At 22.0% G+C, this 19,592-nt stretch overlaps 4 protein-coding genes across 15 annotated transcripts; 2 read left to right on the top strand and 2 right to left on the bottom strand.

The window, feature by feature from the left end:
* Positions 1-157: 157 nt before the first annotated feature.
* Positions 158-9,251, bottom strand: LRR (capping protein regulator and myosin 1 linker 1 leucine rich repeat protein). Of its 5 annotated transcripts, none has more exons than XM_086910280.1 (24): positions 9,109-9,251; positions 8,758-8,855; positions 8,600-8,650; positions 8,331-8,524; positions 8,051-8,241; positions 7,748-7,986; positions 7,583-7,677; positions 7,398-7,439; positions 6,864-7,051; positions 6,692-6,769; positions 6,266-6,599; positions 5,803-6,199; positions 5,399-5,717; positions 5,218-5,331; positions 4,935-5,140; positions 4,768-4,855; positions 4,431-4,655; positions 3,999-4,019; positions 3,698-3,839; positions 3,360-3,609; positions 2,513-3,285; positions 2,207-2,446; positions 1,978-2,042; positions 158-1,712 (listed from the first exon to the last, which is right to left on the bottom strand). In XM_086910280.1, exons 6-24 carry the CDS (start codon positions 7,801-7,803, stop codon positions 1,599-1,601), a joined length of 3,747 nt encoding a protein of 1,248 aa, XP_086766406.1. In that variant the 5' UTR covers positions 7,804-7,986; positions 8,051-8,241; positions 8,331-8,524; positions 8,600-8,650; positions 8,758-8,855; positions 9,109-9,251; the 3' UTR covers positions 158-1,598. The 5 variants fall into 5 exon arrangements, with proteins under 5 accessions (XP_086766406.1, XP_003692991.1, XP_003692990.1 ...); XM_003692943.4 differs by having other exon boundaries at positions 8,064-8,241; XM_003692942.4 differs by lacking the exon at positions 3,999-4,019 and having other exon boundaries at positions 8,064-8,241.
* On the top strand, positions 8,903-11,487 carry LOC100864118 (enoyl-CoA delta isomerase 1, mitochondrial). 5 transcript variants are annotated; one of them, XM_086910296.1, is made up of 6 exons: positions 8,903-9,122; positions 10,017-10,201; positions 10,264-10,535; positions 10,647-10,825; positions 10,908-11,029; positions 11,118-11,487. In XM_086910296.1, exons 2-6 carry the CDS (start codon positions 10,099-10,101, stop codon positions 11,282-11,284), a joined length of 843 nt encoding a protein of 280 aa, XP_086766422.1. In that variant the 5' UTR covers positions 8,903-9,122; positions 10,017-10,098; the 3' UTR covers positions 11,285-11,487. The 5 variants fall into 5 exon arrangements, with proteins under 5 accessions (XP_086766422.1, XP_086766421.1, XP_086766417.1 ...); XM_086910295.1 differs by lacking the exon at positions 8,903-9,122 and adding an exon at positions 9,257-9,309; XM_086910291.1 differs by lacking the exon at positions 8,903-9,122 and adding an exon at positions 9,257-9,353.
* LOC100864234 (dynein regulatory complex subunit 3) lies at positions 10,812-14,466 on the bottom strand. Of its 2 annotated transcripts, XM_086910281.1 has the most exons (10): positions 13,756-14,466; positions 13,392-13,675; positions 13,122-13,294; positions 12,816-12,973; positions 12,545-12,737; positions 12,216-12,423; positions 11,891-12,139; positions 11,735-11,811; positions 11,481-11,668; positions 10,812-11,027 (listed from the first exon to the last, which is right to left on the bottom strand). In XM_086910281.1, the coding sequence occupies exons 1-9, from the start codon at positions 13,931-13,933 to the stop codon at positions 11,530-11,532; spliced, it is 1,659 nt and encodes a 552-aa protein (XP_086766407.1). In that variant the 5' UTR covers positions 13,934-14,466; the 3' UTR covers positions 10,812-11,027; positions 11,481-11,529. The 2 variants fall into 2 exon arrangements, with proteins under 2 accessions (XP_086766407.1, XP_086766408.1); XM_086910282.1 differs by lacking the exon at positions 13,756-14,466 and having other exon boundaries at positions 13,122-13,259; positions 13,392-13,577.
* Positions 13,778-19,587, top strand: LOC100864831 (TOM1-like protein 2). Of its 3 annotated transcripts, none has more exons than XM_003692947.4 (10): positions 13,782-13,910; positions 14,786-15,086; positions 15,357-15,526; positions 15,857-16,138; positions 16,204-16,473; positions 16,648-16,945; positions 17,029-17,149; positions 17,253-17,382; positions 17,825-17,875; positions 18,007-19,587. In XM_003692947.4, the coding sequence occupies exons 2-10, from the start codon at positions 15,029-15,031 to the stop codon at positions 18,196-18,198; spliced, it is 1,572 nt and encodes a 523-aa protein (XP_003692995.1). In that variant the 5' UTR covers positions 13,782-13,910; positions 14,786-15,028; the 3' UTR covers positions 18,199-19,587. The 3 variants fall into 3 exon arrangements, with proteins under 3 accessions (XP_012340923.1, XP_003692995.1, XP_012340924.1); XM_012485470.3 differs by having other exon boundaries at positions 13,791-13,910; positions 17,253-17,283; XM_012485469.3 differs by lacking the exon at positions 17,825-17,875 and having other exon boundaries at positions 13,778-13,910.
* The last annotated feature ends 5 nt before the right edge of the window (positions 19,588-19,592 follow it).

Raw genomic sequence — 19,592 nt, 5'->3', positions numbered from 1 at the left:
TTTTGTTTCAGAATTTGTTTAATTAAATTTAGAAAGAATATTTTCAGTTTAATATGTAATATTATTATATGATTTGAATTTCTAAATATCTGTATGCAAAAGGACTTAAGTGTTTTATTAGTTATTATACTTATTAATTAAATCCAATAGATATTTATATCAAATAGATGTTCAAATTTATTTGTCTATGATAACTGCAAATATTACTAATTTACCTATGTGTAATTTTTTTTACATATATATGTACATAGGTCTTTGCTATTCAAAAACTAGCTTATAATATATTTATGTAAATTTAATTATGTTATACTGATGTTTTGCTATATATTTTTACATCATACAAAAACATTACTTGTAAAAAGCCATTCTTTTATAAAGAATATATATAGTAAAAAATTTTTTCGAAATTATTCTTAATTATAATACATTTTTAACAAGATATAAAATAGCAAATACAACTTACAAATATTGCAAAAAAATTCTTGGAATATAATAATATTTTATAATATCTTTTTCCAATTAATTTAATTCAAAATTTAGTTAGTTTTTCTCTCATTCACATATATCATATATATTATATATCCATTATATAATGTTTATATATTTCATTATTAAATTTTCATAAATCAGTGATAATCATTGACAATATCATATTTTTTATAAAAATCTTATAATTTTCTTTTTATTGTATGAAAAACAAAATATTTATTATGTTATATGGCACATTTCATTTTATAATTTTTGGAATATGCACTTATCAATTCCAATTATATTTAAAAATTGTTAAATAAAAATAACATAATTTAATAAAAATTATATGAAAACAAATATAAAAGATTATAAACAATAATTAATCTGATTTAAATAAAACTGTATGTTTTAATAATCACAGGTCTGTTACAGGTCTGATTGTATGAAAAACAAATTAAAATAATTATTGTGAAATTAAAAGAATTAACTCCGACTAATTAAATAATATGTATAAACATTATTTAATGTCATTAAAAATACATTGTGCTAATTTTTTGGTAATAGATTAGCAATTAATATAATTAAAATAATTAAAATCAAATATAATTTATATTAAAATCTATTATTTCAAATGTACAGATAAACAATGTATAAATATTTGAATAGTAAAACAAATATGACACGATTCATTTTTCAAATAATATCATTCACAATATCAAACAGACCTTTTTTTAAAAATCTGAAGGAATGTAGAAGTATTTAATATGTTTTTTATGAAAATAAAAGTTTTAACGTATTGCAATGAAAATATTAAATGATTTGAGTATATTAAATACAAATACTTACTCCTAAATTAAAAACTGTATTGTAAATACAGTTTTATAAAGAAACTATAAGATTTTTAATGATATCTTAGTAATAAGTTGGTACTTTCTATAAGACGTCCAGTACCCTGTCCCTAAATATTTTATTAGCACTTTTTTGTGTATTTGACTTCATATGGCACAAATACAAACATGTCACATATATTTTTTGTGCCTTATATAAAATACTTTGATGAAAGATATTTTAATAAGTATCCAGTCAATGATATTAACTTTTAAATTTTTTACTCCATTAAGTCACAATCAAACATCAACTACGTCATTATTGTAATTGAAATTTGAATCACGTAAAAATGAAGTACGTCGAAGTTTAAAATTTATTCGGTTTTCTTCAACCGTTTTCGGCGCTTCCATTACCTAAAAATATAACAATTCCATAGAATTATATTTTACACAAAATAATATTTCAAAGTAACAATGTTTTTGTGTTATATCAAAACAAATAAAATTTTTTGAAAAAGTTTTGAAAAAAAACTGTAATTATCGATTCATGTTCAATGGATTTCAAGCGCAAAACAATTTGTTTAAGCTCTTGATAAAGGTTTTAGGTATGAAATTTTAAATGCATTTTTTTTGGAAATTACATCAAGTGATTAAAAAAAAAAGACATCACATAAGGTACCTTGATATCTGGTTGGTTGATAGAACGTTGAAGCACCGACCTCCATGCTGCAGGTGCGGTATGCTCTAAAATAATATATACAGCAAGGCTTCTTAATTTAAGGATTCACATGCATATTTACAATATACTTGGGATTAATAAGGAAATTATACATAATTAAAATTTATGCGTGAATAGAGTAGTACTAAATACATTGAGCATGCAATAAAAAAACGCATTTTTAGCTTACCATTCTCTTTCCTTTCTGTTTTATTTTTGTTTAAACTAGCTGCCAATTCTCTGACTGATCTTTTCTCTATACTTGCATTGCTTAAAGAACTAGCAGTACTACTTGTTGATAATGTCGGTGGTAAAGAAGCAGGACCACTTACACCACTATCTGTTGATTCATCAAGAGCATCTCCAGAATCAGGTGTATTTCCAGCTGAAGTATTTGGACTAGAACCATCGCTTAATAAATTAAATTCACCTAAAAATTAAATAAATCATATATATCATAAACAATTTTTTATTAAATGATTTATTTTTTTCATACCAGATTTTCTATCAGTGGCCATACTCCAAGGTCTTGGTTTTGGAGCTGTTATAGGCGGAATGGATTTAGTTTTTGAAAGACCGTTGTTTTTATTATCTGTCGTCGAACTATTTCCTTTGGTTAAAGATCTTAATACTGGAGATTTCGATGCCTCTGAATTATTTTTCATACTGCTACAATTTGTGGGACTACGAAGATCAAAACCAGTCGATCTTAATTTAAGAGAAGGCAAAGGTTGATTTACAGTCTTATCTATTTCTACTATAGATTTTTTTGTTAAACTTTTTCTATTTTCGTGATCCTTAGGAACAATCATATCTTTATCTGAAGAATTTGTAGCAAATGTTTGTTGTAACATTTTATTTTCATCTGAATCCCGTAAACTACGAGTACTTGCACAAGATCCAGTTGGTAATGTACTACGTTTAGATGTATCAGCAGAATTATTAATGCAATTATTATATATGTTACTATTTGTATCTTTATTACTATCAGATTTTGCAACAATTCTTTCATGATTTTGAGCATTATCAGTTGTATTTCTTCGAGTTAATGGAGATGCAGTTAATGGTGAATCACCTTGAGATCTTCTCCCAACAAGAGGAGAGAATTTTTCTAAATTATCACTAGATCGTGATCGTGGTGTTGGTTCAAGAAGAGTTTTTAACATCGGAGAACTACAACCAGGTTTTTTATCTGCTTCAGGTGGAATACTTTTATGACTTGTAAGAGATAAATTTGGACTGCCATCAGTTGGAAAAGTATGCAAAGAACTAAAGTAAAAGATAAAAAAATTATATATATAATTTTCACCAAAAAAATGTTAAGTTATTTTTTTACAAAATACCTATCATCACTCGTAGGAGATATAAGAGGTGTTGTTGGTGTTGTTGGTCTGAAAAAGACATCAAGGCCTTCACCAAGAGCAAGACCATCCATTGGTTGATCAGGTCTTAGCATTGGTCTTGTAGGTGCTCTAGTTTTTGTTCTACGAGGTCTAGATTTTACTAAATGTTGGAGTTGCTGTCCCACAGTATTAGGTAATTCAGAAACAGAATCTAATGATTCTGTTAAAGAATGTTCTGTTTCTGAAATAGCTAAAAGAATATATTGATCTTAGAAATAATAAATTTATTAATTAATTAAATTAAAAAATTAATTTTTTATACTAAAAAAAATGTTAACCTTCTGCTTGATTTTTTGGTAACGCTGGTAACAAGTCTGGAATATCATCAGCTGAAAGTCCTTCTACAGAATCAACTACAGATTTTGGTCGTAATTTTCTTCCATGTAAACTTTTTCGTTTATTTGATAAATGTGGTGTAGCCTGAATAAAAAACAATCGTTAATATAATTAAATAAAATATTATTAAGAAATAATTATATTAAATATTAATAAATTGTATTAAGAAATAAGAGTATAAAATAATATATTTCAATCAATAAATAAAATATTTTTAAATATTTATATGTACATTTTACTTACAAGATTTAAATAATCCAATTTCTAGACAGACATGAAAATGTTATATTATAATTATTATAGTATATATTATTATAAAATATTATACAAATAAGTTTAAAATGATTTTTTATGAGATAAAATTTGTTCATTATAGAAATAATTTTTAAAAAAACTGATTTATAAAATACTTTGCATATTTTATATATTGTATTTTAGATTTTCTTTTCTACTTTTTGAATTCAATCATATTTTAAAAATATATATAAATGCATATTCAATAAATGAAATAAAACTTAAATTAATTAAAATATTTATATTTTAAACTTTTGATTTATTTTTATATAAGAAATCATTATCTGTATATATATATATATATATATATATATATATATATATATATTTTTTTTTTCAATATAATTTTCATTATATAATTATAATAAATTATTAATTTACCATTGGAGATTGATCACTGGAACATTGGCTGATAGAATTCACAAGTGAATAAGTTTCTGGTGGACAATCTTCTTCTGATGCAATACTAGTTCTACCAATTGGTAATGTTGTAGATACACCTACAGTGCTTGTAACTCCTATAACACTTCCACTACTCATTGAACCAGCACTAGGTCGTAATACATCAGGTGTACTACTTCTTGTTCTACTATCACAATCACCAATCTGAAAATATCAATTTAAATATTAATATCAAAATTAATAAATTTTAATATTAAACTTTAGGTTTATGTATTTTAATATGTATTTAATACATAGTGAAGTACATTATACATACTAAGTTTTTATAGCTTCTTGATAATGATTCAATTACTTCATCTGTTATTCTGTCGGATACATGTGCAGCAACTGCCAAATTTAATTCACTATAAAAATAAATAGTAATACATAATTACAAACAATAAAAAAATTAATATTATAAATATAAATAAATATAAATCATACTTGACTCTATTAACTATATCTGCCCCAGCCTGTTCTGTAATAGTAGTATGAACAAATTCACTACTGATTTGGTTTTTTTCTTTGCAACTATTTCGTAAATCATCTTCCACTGCAACTGACTCGCTTTCATCGCCTCTAATTACCGTTTGCGAGAGTATAGTAGGACATTGTTCATTTGCACATTTTATCATAGCATCTAATGAATCCTATATTATTTAAAAAATTAATTATTAAATTTTAAATAATAATAATAGAAATATGTTTTCTTTTAAATATAAAATACCTGTAAATATATAGTTACAACTTTATGAAGTTCGTTTGCCATTTCGTGTAATTTTAATTCGATTGGATTATTTTCATCTCGTCGTTGAAGAACTTCATGTAATCGTGGTAAAAGCTAAAAAAATTTCACTTGCATATAAAGATTTATTCATGATTTTTCTTTAATATTTAATATCTTATACCTGCTTAGAATTATCTGCATCTTGTATCAGCCCAGTTGCATAATTAATATCATTATTAGCATCACAGCTTTCTGCAGCAATAGCTTTAATAGTATCTTGAGTTTGTACAACAAGTCTATCGACCATTTGTTGCGTAGAGCTTAACAAAAATCCTTGTTGTAATCTAAATGCTTGTCCATGACTATATTTACATGGTGTAACATTTCTTTGTAATAAATCCTGAATTTTTTTAATTAATTGTTCAGTTTTCTCAGCAGAAGTTTTCATACAAGGTTGTAAATCATAAATTGGAAATGGCATATGTCTTACACTACAATTTCTATAAAAGAATTTCATATATTAAAATATCATATAAATCAGAATATATTAATATATTTTCATTATTAATACATAAAATTATATACTTTTCTAAGGCATGAACAATGTCAGCATAACCTTGAAGAGTAATATTATTTTTGTCATAAATAATGGTCCTCAAATGATTATTAATTTGTAATGCTTTTGCTAATAATCTAGCACCAGGATCTCCAATTTGATTACCACTAATATCTAAGGTATGAAGACATGTATTACTTCCAAGAGCATTAATAAGATTATAGAGATCAGATTTTAATCGAGAATCTGGTAAATGTAATGCTTGTAAAACACAATCATCTTCTTGAAGCATTTGTACAAGAGCATCCATCACAACAGCTATATGTTTGCTTTTCATGCTAATAGTATTACGACCCATATATAATTGTTTGATAGATTTATTTTTTCCTATAGCAGTTATTACTTGTGCTAAATCAACATCCATATCTGTGAAAAAATATAAAATTTAAATATTGAAGTAATAAATTTATTTATATTATAATATATACTTACTGCTATCTGAAATATCCAATGATGCTATGCATCGTACACCATGAATGCATGATTCCAATACATGAGCACCCATAGAGCCTAAATTATTTCCACTCATATCAAGTTCTAAACCAACTGTACTTTCATTGCATGCTAAACCAAGTAATAAATGTTTCAATGCTTCTAACGGCAATTTACAACAAGATATATTTAAGTACTTTAATGAAAGAGTAGCTGTAAAAAACTGTTTAAAACTGGGAGGTATTTCTTTGGTTTTTTTGCTTGAAAAAGAGTTGCGAGCAACATTTAAATGGACTAGATTAGTTGCACAACCCCGTAATAGAGCACCAAATAGCTAGATAAAATAAAATGCAAAATATGAAACTTATTTCTATTTAAATTTAATTAATAGAAAATTAAAATACACACATACACATAATTACTTACACATTCTAGAGTTGTATCTGTACCACTTAGATCTAAATGAGTTAGACTATTAGGTTGTGCCAAAAAATTGCATAAATTCTGTAAATATATAATAATTATTTTTCATTTATTATTATTTATTATATATTAAATTAACATAACTAATTATTTAATTAAGCTTTAAATAACTTACATTGATATCATCTTTCAAAGAGTTTTCTGAAAGATTCAAATATTGTAAACTAGTTGGCATGCTTCTATTTAAACTTAATGCATGTGCAATTTGACTTATTCCTTTTCCAGTTAATCCACAATGTGCCAAGTTTAATTTTTGTAAACCCTTAGCTAATTTCCCAATAGGTCCGCTTAAATGTGCACCTCCTTAAAAATGATATTATTGAAAGTATTATTATTACATTATTGTGATATTATAAATGAAAAACTTTTAATTTATTTATTTAATAATTAATAGATAAAGTAAATAAATAATATAGTATATATTAATAATAATTACAATATATATTAACAATATAATATTATAATATAACATTATATAAATTTATATAACATATACTATTAAATATATATAAGTTATAAATATGTTATGAATATTAAATAATTAAATATATTAAATATATTAAATATATACTGAAACAATGAATGAAGGATTGTGTTTCTAAACATAAAATGTTAAGGATTTTAAAAACATTAATGATTATTTGCACACCTTGCATTAATTTGGCTATTATCCCACACAAGCTAGAGGCTCCTATAAAAATATAAAAAAAAAATTGTACAGGGATACTTTAAAAATATATTTAAAAACTAAAAAATAAAAAATTATAAACATAAAATGGATTTTTTTACTAAGGAAAAATATTTTATATAAAAATCTCTATATATAATACTTACCTTTATCTTCAATAGTATTATAAGATAGATCAATAGTCTGTAATATTGTATTAGCATTAGAGATTAGAGCTAACGATAATTTGTGCGCAAAATCCCTAAAAAAAATAATATTTTTTCATTATATAAAATTACTTTTATAATTTTTATACTTTTTTTTATTTTTACCATTTGATTCCAAGATTATCTAAATAAAGTTCTTGAATAGAAAGGGATCTGCGCATAACATGTAACAATCTTTCTAAAGATTCATGACTCAATTTAAGATGAGATGCCCTTAATTTAGTAAACCAAGTATTATATTCCAAGGCAGAAATAATTGGCACCAAATCTTTTTGATCTAAATGATCAAAATCTCTTAAATTTAACTCTCTAGTATCATGAGAGAGATATATTGTATCAACATCCTATAAATGAAACTTTCTTAAGAAAAAATTCAATAACATAATATAATATAATATGTTCATATACTTTAACAAGTTACCCAAGCTACTTCTTCTCTATATGGTACACCATGTAAATCACACATGCATGCATATTGAGTTGAAAACCCTCCACAAGGTCCTGTATGTCTTGTTGCTTCTGTACTTCTAGCTAATTCACTACCTCTTATGCTCTGCAATCTACTAGCTGGTATTATTTCTATTTTTCTTATAATATAACTATAATAAAAATCATACGACATTAATATCAATAATTTCAATAAAGATAAATACATAAAAAATACAAAAAAAAAAAATAATATATATACTTTAATGGTACAGTAGGAAAGATATTTCGAATTGCAGTATGTAAGGCCTCAATCATTGCATCTACTTCTGCAGTATCTGCACCTGCTCCCGTGGTAGTAAAATTGTAATATCTTTCCCCAACATTTAAAGATAACTGATTTGCTCTTTTGGATTCTATAGATGTTATTTCTAAATAGTGAAAATGGCAGTCAATCTGTAAATTAATATTTAATAAAATTATAAAATAATTATTTATAATAAAAAATTATTTATATATTTATAAACTTACTCTTGTGGGCACTTTAGCCGTCAATAGAAATAAACGGCATGGTGAAAAGACCTTAATTCAAAAAAATTTAATTTTTTTATTAATATATTACTTCAAATAATTTTAAAAATTCTACTTCATAATTCTATATCACAGTGTTCTAATATTTTATTACTTACCAGAACACGATTTTCTTGCTTATCTTGTTTTGTTTCCAGTTTTACAACATTTTTTAACAATATCTTGACATGCTTACCTAATAATGCTTTCACTGATTCTATAAAAAATAATTTATGAAAAATAGATTTATATGTATTTATAATTAATAAAATGTACAAAATTAATAGAAAGATTTCTAAAATTCAATTATGATCCAATTCCTATAATTATAAAGTGAAATAAGAAAACTAATAAAATTAAACATTATTAAATATTATTATTAAATAAAGATTATTTAAAAGAAAAAAATCATATTTTTTTATGTATGACAGCTCGATAATACGAACGTAAACATTCAATAAAAGACAAACCATTTAAATCTTTCGTAAGTTGCGATCTTGTTGACATTTTGCTAATTGATTTATTTTTCAAACATCAACTGATCCATTTAAGACATCATTTTTTCTTGTCACACAGTGACCAAAGTCTTGTAACTTTTTAAAAAAATGTTAAGATAAAGGGCGATGTCACGAAACTATAAAGCTGAATAGCCGCCATATTAGCACCTGCCCGTAATCCATTCTGTTTCATTCCGATTCGTTCCATTCTTATAAGTGTATTTATGTGAATTATTTTTAAAAGATTTTTTTTTCGTTTTATCAATATATAGTATATTCTCAATTATAATACATAATTTAATACACAATATAAAAAATATTATCGCTTTTTCAATTCTATTGCTGATTGATACAATAATTTATAATCATATCTTTGATGAATTATACTAATTATACTAATTATATTTAAAGATATTTATGTTAATTATTATATAATATATATATGTTTTACTAAGTTTTACAATTACCATAATATTTAAAACTGATTAGTAAAATATTTTTTTTTATATATAATATATAGAATTATAATATATTATTAATATACAATAATAGATATTTAATAATAAATAAGATTTATTATATTCTTTTTTAAATTGTATTTTATGTTATAATATAACAATATTTAAATAAAAAAAAATATTACTGAAATATCTGATATTATTATAATATTATAAAGTATTATGGAATAATTAAATATTACTTATAATTTATAAAATAATTATTATATATAATATATATATTTATATATTATATATATAAATTATTATATTATATATATAAATTATTATATATAATAAAAAATAAAATAGATATAAAATTATACATTATGATCTATAATATATTATGATCTATAATATATAACATATATATTTATATCGCAGACGAAAGTGATCACATCATTTTATTTTAACTTCAGAATTCAATTTATTTTATTGATTATTTTATTGATAATTGATAATCGAAATGTTTACTGTAAAAAAAATTTTTAGCAAAAATTTACAAATTCCTTTATATAGAACTTGTACAGTAAATTCAAAAATAATTGAAGTCACGAAAAATGATACAGGTAATGTTATGATTATTTTAATTTCATGAAATAAGTTTTTATTTAATAATTTTATTTATCAGATATTGCTACAATATCAATGGCACAACCACCTGTAAACTGTTTAAATAAAGAATTATTAAATGCTTTAAATACATCTTTAATGGATGTACAGAAACAGAAATGTCAAGGTGTTATATTAACATCATCATTGTCAAATATATTTTCAGCTGGAATTGATATAAAAGAAATGTATAATAGAACTGAAAAACAACTTATTGAATATTGGACTACAATGCAAAACACATGGTTAACTTTATATAATTTGGAAATACCAATAGCTGCTGCTATTAATGTATTATTTTAAAAATTATTAACAAAATAATTAATATAATTATACAAACGATATAAAAAATTATTTTTTTAATAATATATAAATATTTATAATGTAATTTTATTAATAAAGGGTTCTAGTCCTGCTGGTGGATGTTTATTAGCAATGTCTTGCGAATATAGAATTTTAGTTGAAGGAAAACATACCATAGGATTAAATGAAACACAATTGGGAATCATTGCTCCAGAATGGATGAAAGCTCTTTATATTGATATAATAGGATATAGAAGAGCTGAATTAGCACTTTTACAGTAATTTATTATTGACAAATATATAATAAAACATTTATTTTACTTTATAATACTTATAATTAATAAAAAAATATTAATTTAGGGGAACATTGTTTCATCCAAAAGAAGCATTAGAAATTGGACTTGTAGATGAATTAGCTTCAAATAAAGCAAATGCAATTGAAAGATGTCAAAATTACATCAAAAGCTTTAAGAATATACCCTGTAAGTATAATAAAAATCTAAAATAAATAAAATTTAAATAAATAAAATAATTAAAATAAATAAAATACTAATTAAAGTATTTATGAAGTTAAAGGAAGACAAAAAACAAAAATGGAATTAAGAAAACATAATTCATCATGGTTAAAAGCAAATGCAAATTCAGATCTTAATAAATTTATAACATTTATTCAATCTCCAAATGTACAAACTAATCTAAAATTATACATTGAAACTTTGCAAAATAAAAATTTTTAATTCAAAATTAAAAATTTAAAAAATTAATTATGTATAAAAAAAAAATTTAATATAGAGCTTTTATAAAAATAAATTTTCATATAAAAATTTATCATTTTTATAAACATGAATTTTTATATAAAAATATATTAATATATTGAAATGTATTAAATTTATATTTTTCAATAAATATGTATAATTTAATAAAAATACTTACTTTTAAATACTTATTTTTATGAATTATTTAAGAAATATTCTATTAAATTTTAAATAGTTTCAAGTGCTAATATAACTTCTGGATCACTAATATTTAATTGCTGTAAGAGATATAAAAATTCTTCTTGTTGAGAGTCTGCAAAGTGTGCTATTTCTAATGCTTGTTGATTATTTCTTTCAATTTCTTGCCTATCAAATCAAAAATTTAAATTTAAAAGAAAGTATGAAAATATAGGAAAGGAAGAAGTAATTTACCTTGATAATTCTTCATTATATTCTTTAAGCCAATTTCTTAATCGATTTACCATGCTATCTTCTCGAGCATCTATTACCTAGAATTAAAAAACTTATTCTCTTAATTTTCAAAGTGAAGAAAAATTAAAAAAAATATATAGAAATATTATTACTTACCTGTAAATGTCTTTCATGAGAATTATTAAGATTATAATTTAACATATCTTTATCTTCACATAAATTTAATAAATGACGAGGTAGTTTTTGATCCTCTCCAAAACCACTAAGATAATATAAAATTAACCCATTAATAGTGTCATTATATTCTGCTTCACAATTACGTAATTGTGAAAAATATCCTCGTGCAATTGTTAAGAAAGATTCTATCATATCAGAAATATTAATTCTGAATATTTCATTTATATCCTTTGTTAGAACAAAGTTTTTTTTAATATTTTCAATCTAAAATTTTTATATGTGATTTATTTTAATAAAAATATACCTGCATTTGCTCATGCAGATCAACTTCAATAGTCATTAATTTTGTCCATGTTTCAGTTACTATATTATTAAATTCTTGAGAAAGTTGTTGTGCCTTTTGAGTTATATCTTCTAATGTAGCAGCATCTATATCTTCAACTAATTTTTTTAATAATTGTTTAATATTTACTAATGTGACAGCTTTAGTTTGCAAAACTTCATTTACAATCCTGTAATTAGAAATAATATAAATTTTTTCAATTTTATATCTACATTTTTTCTATATCTATATTTCTATTCTATTTCTATATCTATAATCTACATTTTATATTTAATATATATATCACTTACATCCTTCCTTGATTCTGTGAAATATTTTTTCCTTCATTTACACCAATATTATAAAGATTTATTTCATCTAAACGTTTATCATATTCTTTTAATCCTACTTCACAAAGTTCTTGACATAGAGTAGAAAAATTTATTTTATATTGTTCATATGCATTTTGTGTATCTTCATTTACCATAGATAAATCTTTTCCTTCTAAATATAAAATTTAATATATTATTATGTACTAATAAATAAAAAAACATAATTATATTTGATAATAATTTTATAAACCTTTGTCATGTTCAAACATTTGATAAAAAAGATGATCTTCATCAAGATATTCTACACATGCAGTAGTAAGAAAAGCTAATTTTTTTTCACGTTCTTGTCTTATATTCAATTCTTCTTTTTCTTTCATTTCTGTTTCTTCTAAAATATGTAAAGCTCTACTATAAATTATATAATATTAGTAAATTTGTACAATATGAATATACATATATATATTTTTATTCATATTATATATTATTATATTTATATATATATAATTACATATATGATATATAATATATAAATATATTATAAAAATTGTATAATTACTAGTGTTTTTCTCTAGCTGTTTGTCTTTGTTCTTTAGTTATCATTTTGTACTCATAATAAATTAATTGAGGTATAAATGCAAATACATAATCTAAATATCCCTCTTCTTCTGTGCATGGATTTCCACTCATGTTCAAACTATATAAATTTTTAAATTTTCTTAAATATAATACCTGAATAATAATACAAATAAATAAAAATACAAAAATATAAAATTTTCAAGATTAATTTGATAATTATAAATAAATTATAATGATAAATGATACATACATGTTTCCAATTTGATATAATATTATTACCAATACTAAAAATCGTAAGATGGTATAAACTATCTATATTTTCTATTTCATTAATTTCATTATTAAATAAAAGTAATATTTCTAATTTTGTTAAATTCTCTAAATTTTCTATTATTTTAATACGATTGAAAGATAGATCTAATTCTTTCAAATTAACAAGAGCATCAAGATTTTCTATTTTTTCAATTATATTATTGCATAATTTTAATTTTGTAAGATTTGGCATCATCCATAAGTAATCTATTTTTAAAATATCTAAAAAAATGGGTTTATATTATAATAAATATACGTAAAATCAAAATCACAATGAAATCAATATCATATTTAATACATACTAAGAAATTCGATTCGAATTTCTTTTGTTTCATCCAAGTTAATACCATCCTCATAAAAGAGTCTACCAGCTATTCCTTTCGGTCCTTGTTCAATTATTAAGTTTAATAACATATCTTCATTTATTAGACGAGGCTGTGCAAATTCTTGTAATATGGTAGGAACATCATTTGCATTCATTTTTAAATATTTTATAAAATTATACAAAATTAAATCGATAACTATGAGAAAATATTATTTTATTGTATTATATCATATTGTTTTTATTTAGTTGCTGCGCAACGATGATTTATCAACGAGAATTATTTATAATTAAACAAAGGGCTAAACTATATAATCATAATTAAGTCGTAATCAAATTAAATCGTTGAATAGTATATATTGACATTAATATAGTATATTTAATTAAATTAATATAATTATATATAAATATTAAAAATTAATGCTTCGAATATAAATTATTTAATAACAAGCATCTTTATAGAAAAATATTTATAAAAGTTAATTATATATATTTTTCTTTTACTTCGCGCATAATTAATTGATTCTTAAAACTTTATTTTTAAATCTAAAATCCGAATAAAAATTATATATATATTTAATGTATAACAAATTATTTTTTATAAATTTTTGTTTTTTTAACACTCTATATTTGGTTATATAATTATACATATTTAAATATTGATCCAAAATGAAAAGAATCTAGAAATTATATATTCTATGATCAAATTTCAAAGATAATTATTAAATTAAATTATATTTTTTATCATACGAACAAAAAATTTAATAAAAATTTTTATACAATGCAATTTATCTTTTTCTATTAAATTATCTAATTATTATAAAAATTAAAAAAAATTTAAACAGAAATTTAAATCATGACTAAAATTTCGAAAATTCTTTCATTTTTAATATATAGCATAAATAAATATTTAATTTTATTTTAAATCTAAAGAATTTATTAATAAATTCATTTTGAATTAAAATATTTTTATTTGTTATGAAATAAAATGAATTTGCTTTAAATGTTAGATCCAATCAGAATGATATTCTGAAAGTGCTGTACCTGATTGGTTAAAATTTCATGTCATTTTGTATTTGACGTCTGTCTTTATCATTGTATGGGTCATATGATACTGACGTTCTCAGTATAAAAAGTTTTTAATTTATTATTAAATATTGTTCCTGTCAAAATTTGTTACGTGCCTTACATATGCACAAGTAAATCAAATTAATATAATTGAATACAAAATCAATTTCATATATCGTGCAATAATGTCATTTTTTGGAGTAAATGTCAATCCATTTTCGACACCAGTAGGACAGAAAATAGGTAAGTTTCTTATTTATCTTTACAAAATATGTTATATTAATTAATTTAATAATATAGTAATGATTAATTAGTGAATTTTTTTTATGTGAATATCTGCTTGTATGTCAATATTAATTAATACTTAAATACCTATAGATTTCTTTTTTCTACATATATATGTCTTCAGACATTTGTATCATGAATCATAATTTATAATATTAATATTTAATATTTTTTTATTAAAAAAAACCTGTAAAAAAATAAAGTAATATTTTTAATTTTATATTCCAGAGCAAGCTACAGATGGTACTTTGCCAAGTGAAAATTGGACACTTAATATGGAAATATGTGATATTATAAATGAAACAGAAGATGGGCCAAGAGATGCAATTAAAGCAATTAAACGCAGACTTAATCAGGCTGCTGGAAAAAATTACACCATAGTCATGTATACTCTTACTGTTAGTATATATATTTTTAATAATATTTATATAATATATTTATTATTTTGGACAATACATATACAACAATATATATAACATAACAATATAATAAAAATATTATATATAATTAAATAATATATTAATATATATAATAATATATATATTAAATAATATATTTATTTTTTAATTTTATTTTTAATTTTATAAAATAATAAGATATTCTTGTTATTATTTAAGATTAATTTTAATTATAACTTAAACTACTAAATTAATCAACTTTTTTTTCAAAACTTTTCTATTCCTATCAAATATAAAAATATATAAAATTTATATATTTTAATGAATCAGGTATTGGAAACATGTGTAAAAAATTGTGGAAAACGTTTTCATGCTCTTGCTTGTTCACGAGAATTTGTACAAGAATTGGTTAAGTTAATTGGACCAAAAAATGAACCGCCAACGGCAGTGCAAGAAAAAGTTTTAAGTCTAATTCAAACATGGGCAGATACATTCCGCCATCAACCACATACTCAAGGAGTTGTTCAAGTATATCAAGAGTTAAAAGTAAAAGGCATACAATTTCCAATGACAGATTTAGATGCTATGGCACCTATTATCACTCCAGAACGAGTAAGATTTTTTTATTTTAATTGATAATTATTAAAATAATTATATAATTATTAATACAATTACAGAGTGTACCTGAATTAGAACAAAATGTCATGAATATACCTACAATTGAACAACAATCAACAACTTCTATAACACCACAAATACAACAATCTCAAAATCAATCTTCTGGACAATTAACTATGTTGAATGAGCAACAAATGGCTAAATTACAAAGTGAACTTGATGTTGTACAAGGAAATATGCGGGTTTTATCAGAAATGTTGGCATATTTTACAAGCTCAGATCAGAATAATAGTCAACAACCTGATCCTGCAGATCTTGAACTTTTATCTGTATGAATATAATTATTTATTTTATATGAATAATATAGCAAATATCTAATAGTAAATATTTGTTAAAACTATTTTTCTTTTTTAATAATGTTTTATATATAATATTGAAGAAAATTTTTGTATTGTAATTAAACATATTAAATAATAATAAATATATAATTTTACTATTTATAGGAACTTCATTCTACATGCAAAGCAATGCAAGAACGAGTTGTTGATTTAATTGGAAAGTTGGCTCATGATGAAATGACAGCAGAATTATTACGTATAAATGATGAATTAAATAATTTATTTTTGCGTTATTCACGTTATACGAAAAACAAAGCTGTTGCAGCAAGTACTATTTTGGCACAAACAATTGGTCATCCCCAAAACATAGATTCGGTTTTATCAATTAATAAACAAGAAGCTGATTCTCTTATTGATTTATCTGATGAAACTGATGCTTTGGAAAAAAAAATGACAGAAATAGGTAATTAATGACAGAATAGATATTATATTTCTAATACATAAACAACATTTACAATTCTTTATATTAATTATATTAAATTACAGGTATATCTGATAATATTGACAAAAATAGAATAGACAGAAAAGAGAAAAAAGAAGGTGATAATGATGAATTTGACATGTTTGCACAGTCACGAAATACATCTTATGAAACTATAAAGAACAGGTTTTTAATATTAAATTAATTTTAATTTTTTATATTATATATATATTATATATTATATATGTATACAATTATTTTATTAAATTTTTATTTATTTTTATTATAGTGGTAGCAAATATGAGGATAATTTGGAGCAGGTGAGCGGAGGAAGTCTCAATACAGCGATTCTTAATCGCAATAATCCTAAGTATCCCCAGCAGACTGCTTCTACAGTTGCTTCTACTACCGCTACTTCTGTGCGTAATTCCTATTATAATTATAGTAATTATTGCTAAGCATTTAATCAACTTAATCATTTGATCAATATAAGTACTAAAAAAATAAGATTATTATAAATATTAAATTTATTAAAAATTTAATTATATATTATCTTGCAAAAATTATATCTTTGTATATAATTTAGTTATGAATTTGTACTGAGATTAAAATTATTCTGATAAAGGTAAGAGAAAAAGAGAATATAATATTTATTAAATTTGTAATATTGAAACATATTCTTATTTATTTAGTAGATTTAATTAGTCACTGCTTTTATTTGCTTTCTATAGCATGAAGTAAATTAATTTTTTTTTATTTTTCCTTTTGCTTTATTTTTGCCTATATTATGCATATATTTACGTATTTATTATTTTGTTTGATATGTTTATTTTTATTTTTTTATTTTTTTTTAACATTCAGATGAACCGGGAATCTGAATTTAATGAGATGGCAGCCTGGTTAGATCATACGGTGAGTTATTAATAAAAATTAATTTAAGAATAATATAATACTGAATATTATTTTCTCAAATGTGTTTATTTCAATAAATTATGTTAAATTATATTTAATAAATATTAAAAAAACTTTTTCTTTCTGTTCAGCCAGGAACACATGGTGATCAAGAATCCTTAACATCGTCCGAGTTTGAGCGTTTCTTAGCAGAACGAGCAGCTGCGGCTGAAGCTTTGCCAACATTACCCGCAACTACTACTGGAAGTACTACTAATTCTGAAAACTCTAACATTCAACGCCAAATTAATAAGGATCAAGATAAATCTTTATTTGCTCTTTAAACATAATTTTCATATTTACATTCTAGAAAACAGATGGAAATTAAATTTGTTCTGTTTTGACATCAAATATACATTCTAATAAATCAATGCTTCTAATAATGATTCTAATATTAGGAACATTGATAAAATAAATTAAAAAAAAAAAATACTATACAAAGAAAAATAAAGAAAAAGAAAATGCTTTGCGCTTCTTTGTACTTAAGAATATAATTGATACTAAATGATCATAAATTAGCATTTTATTAAGTTGTAAAAATTTAATAACAATGAATAACTTATTTTAAAATAATCGTTGCGCGTAAATATTACATAATACAGAAGTAGGAATTATATCTTATATTATTTGTATATAAAAAGCACATTGTAAGCAAAATATTATTAATATTATTGTATTATTAATAATATAATATTAATATATAATACAATGTGTGATCTCATGCCTTGAAACTATATAAGAATTATTAATTTATGCAGTTGCATTTTTCAAATTTGCAAATTTAAAAAAATTTTAATGTGAATGAAAAGAAATGAATATTTCATTATGTAATTGACTTTATTAAGCTATAGATGAAAATATTTTTAAATCTATATCTTGATTTTAATTAATATTCTAAATAATATGTATAAATATGTATTCATGATATATTCATTATTGTAGTAATTTTGATTTTTTTAAAGTATTATTATCTTAGAATAATAGAAATTTATTAATAGCATTGTTATTATATTATAATTATGTACTGATATTACAGATAATTAATATATTCTAAAATTATATTATAGGAATATATCATTGGTAATAAGGAACATTATGTATATTTTATGTTTGTGATTTATGATTTTTAAATTATAGCTTTATTTTAAAGAAAGCAAATTCATTAAGTTTTATGATAAGAATTAAAGTTTTTTATAATAATTTTAAAAATGTGATAAACCATTATGAAACTATAAATGTTTAATTTTATAAAATTATGTATTGCATCCTTCTACCAATGAATATTTTACTTTAATATCAAATAGTAAAATATTTTTACTAAAAATAGATTACTTTTGACAAATAGTGCAACATAGCACTAAATATATTAATACTTATATTCTAGAATAGATAAAATATTTAAAAATATCTCAAATAGATATTTGAAACAATTAAATTTGTTTATTTATATAAATTGTATTTAATAATTTTAACCAATTGTAATCAATTTCTATGCATCAATTTTTATACATCATAAGAAATTTTCTTCTATTTTATGCAATTATTATGATTATTGGATATTAGGAAAATTAATTTTATATTTTCAATAATTTCTTTATGTTAGAAAATTATAATAATTGTTTAAAATTATATATGATTTTTTCATTTTATAATAAACTTTTCTAATATTCTAACATAT

Source organism: Apis florea, unplaced genomic scaffold (genome assembly GCF_048593485.1).
Source record: "Apis florea isolate Af1SG1 unplaced genomic scaffold, ASM4859348v1 contig_3170_pilon, whole genome shotgun sequence".
NCBI classification, from domain to species: Eukaryota; Metazoa; Arthropoda; class Insecta; order Hymenoptera; family Apidae; genus Apis; species Apis florea.
This window is presented reverse-complemented; position numbering and strand designations above follow the sequence as displayed.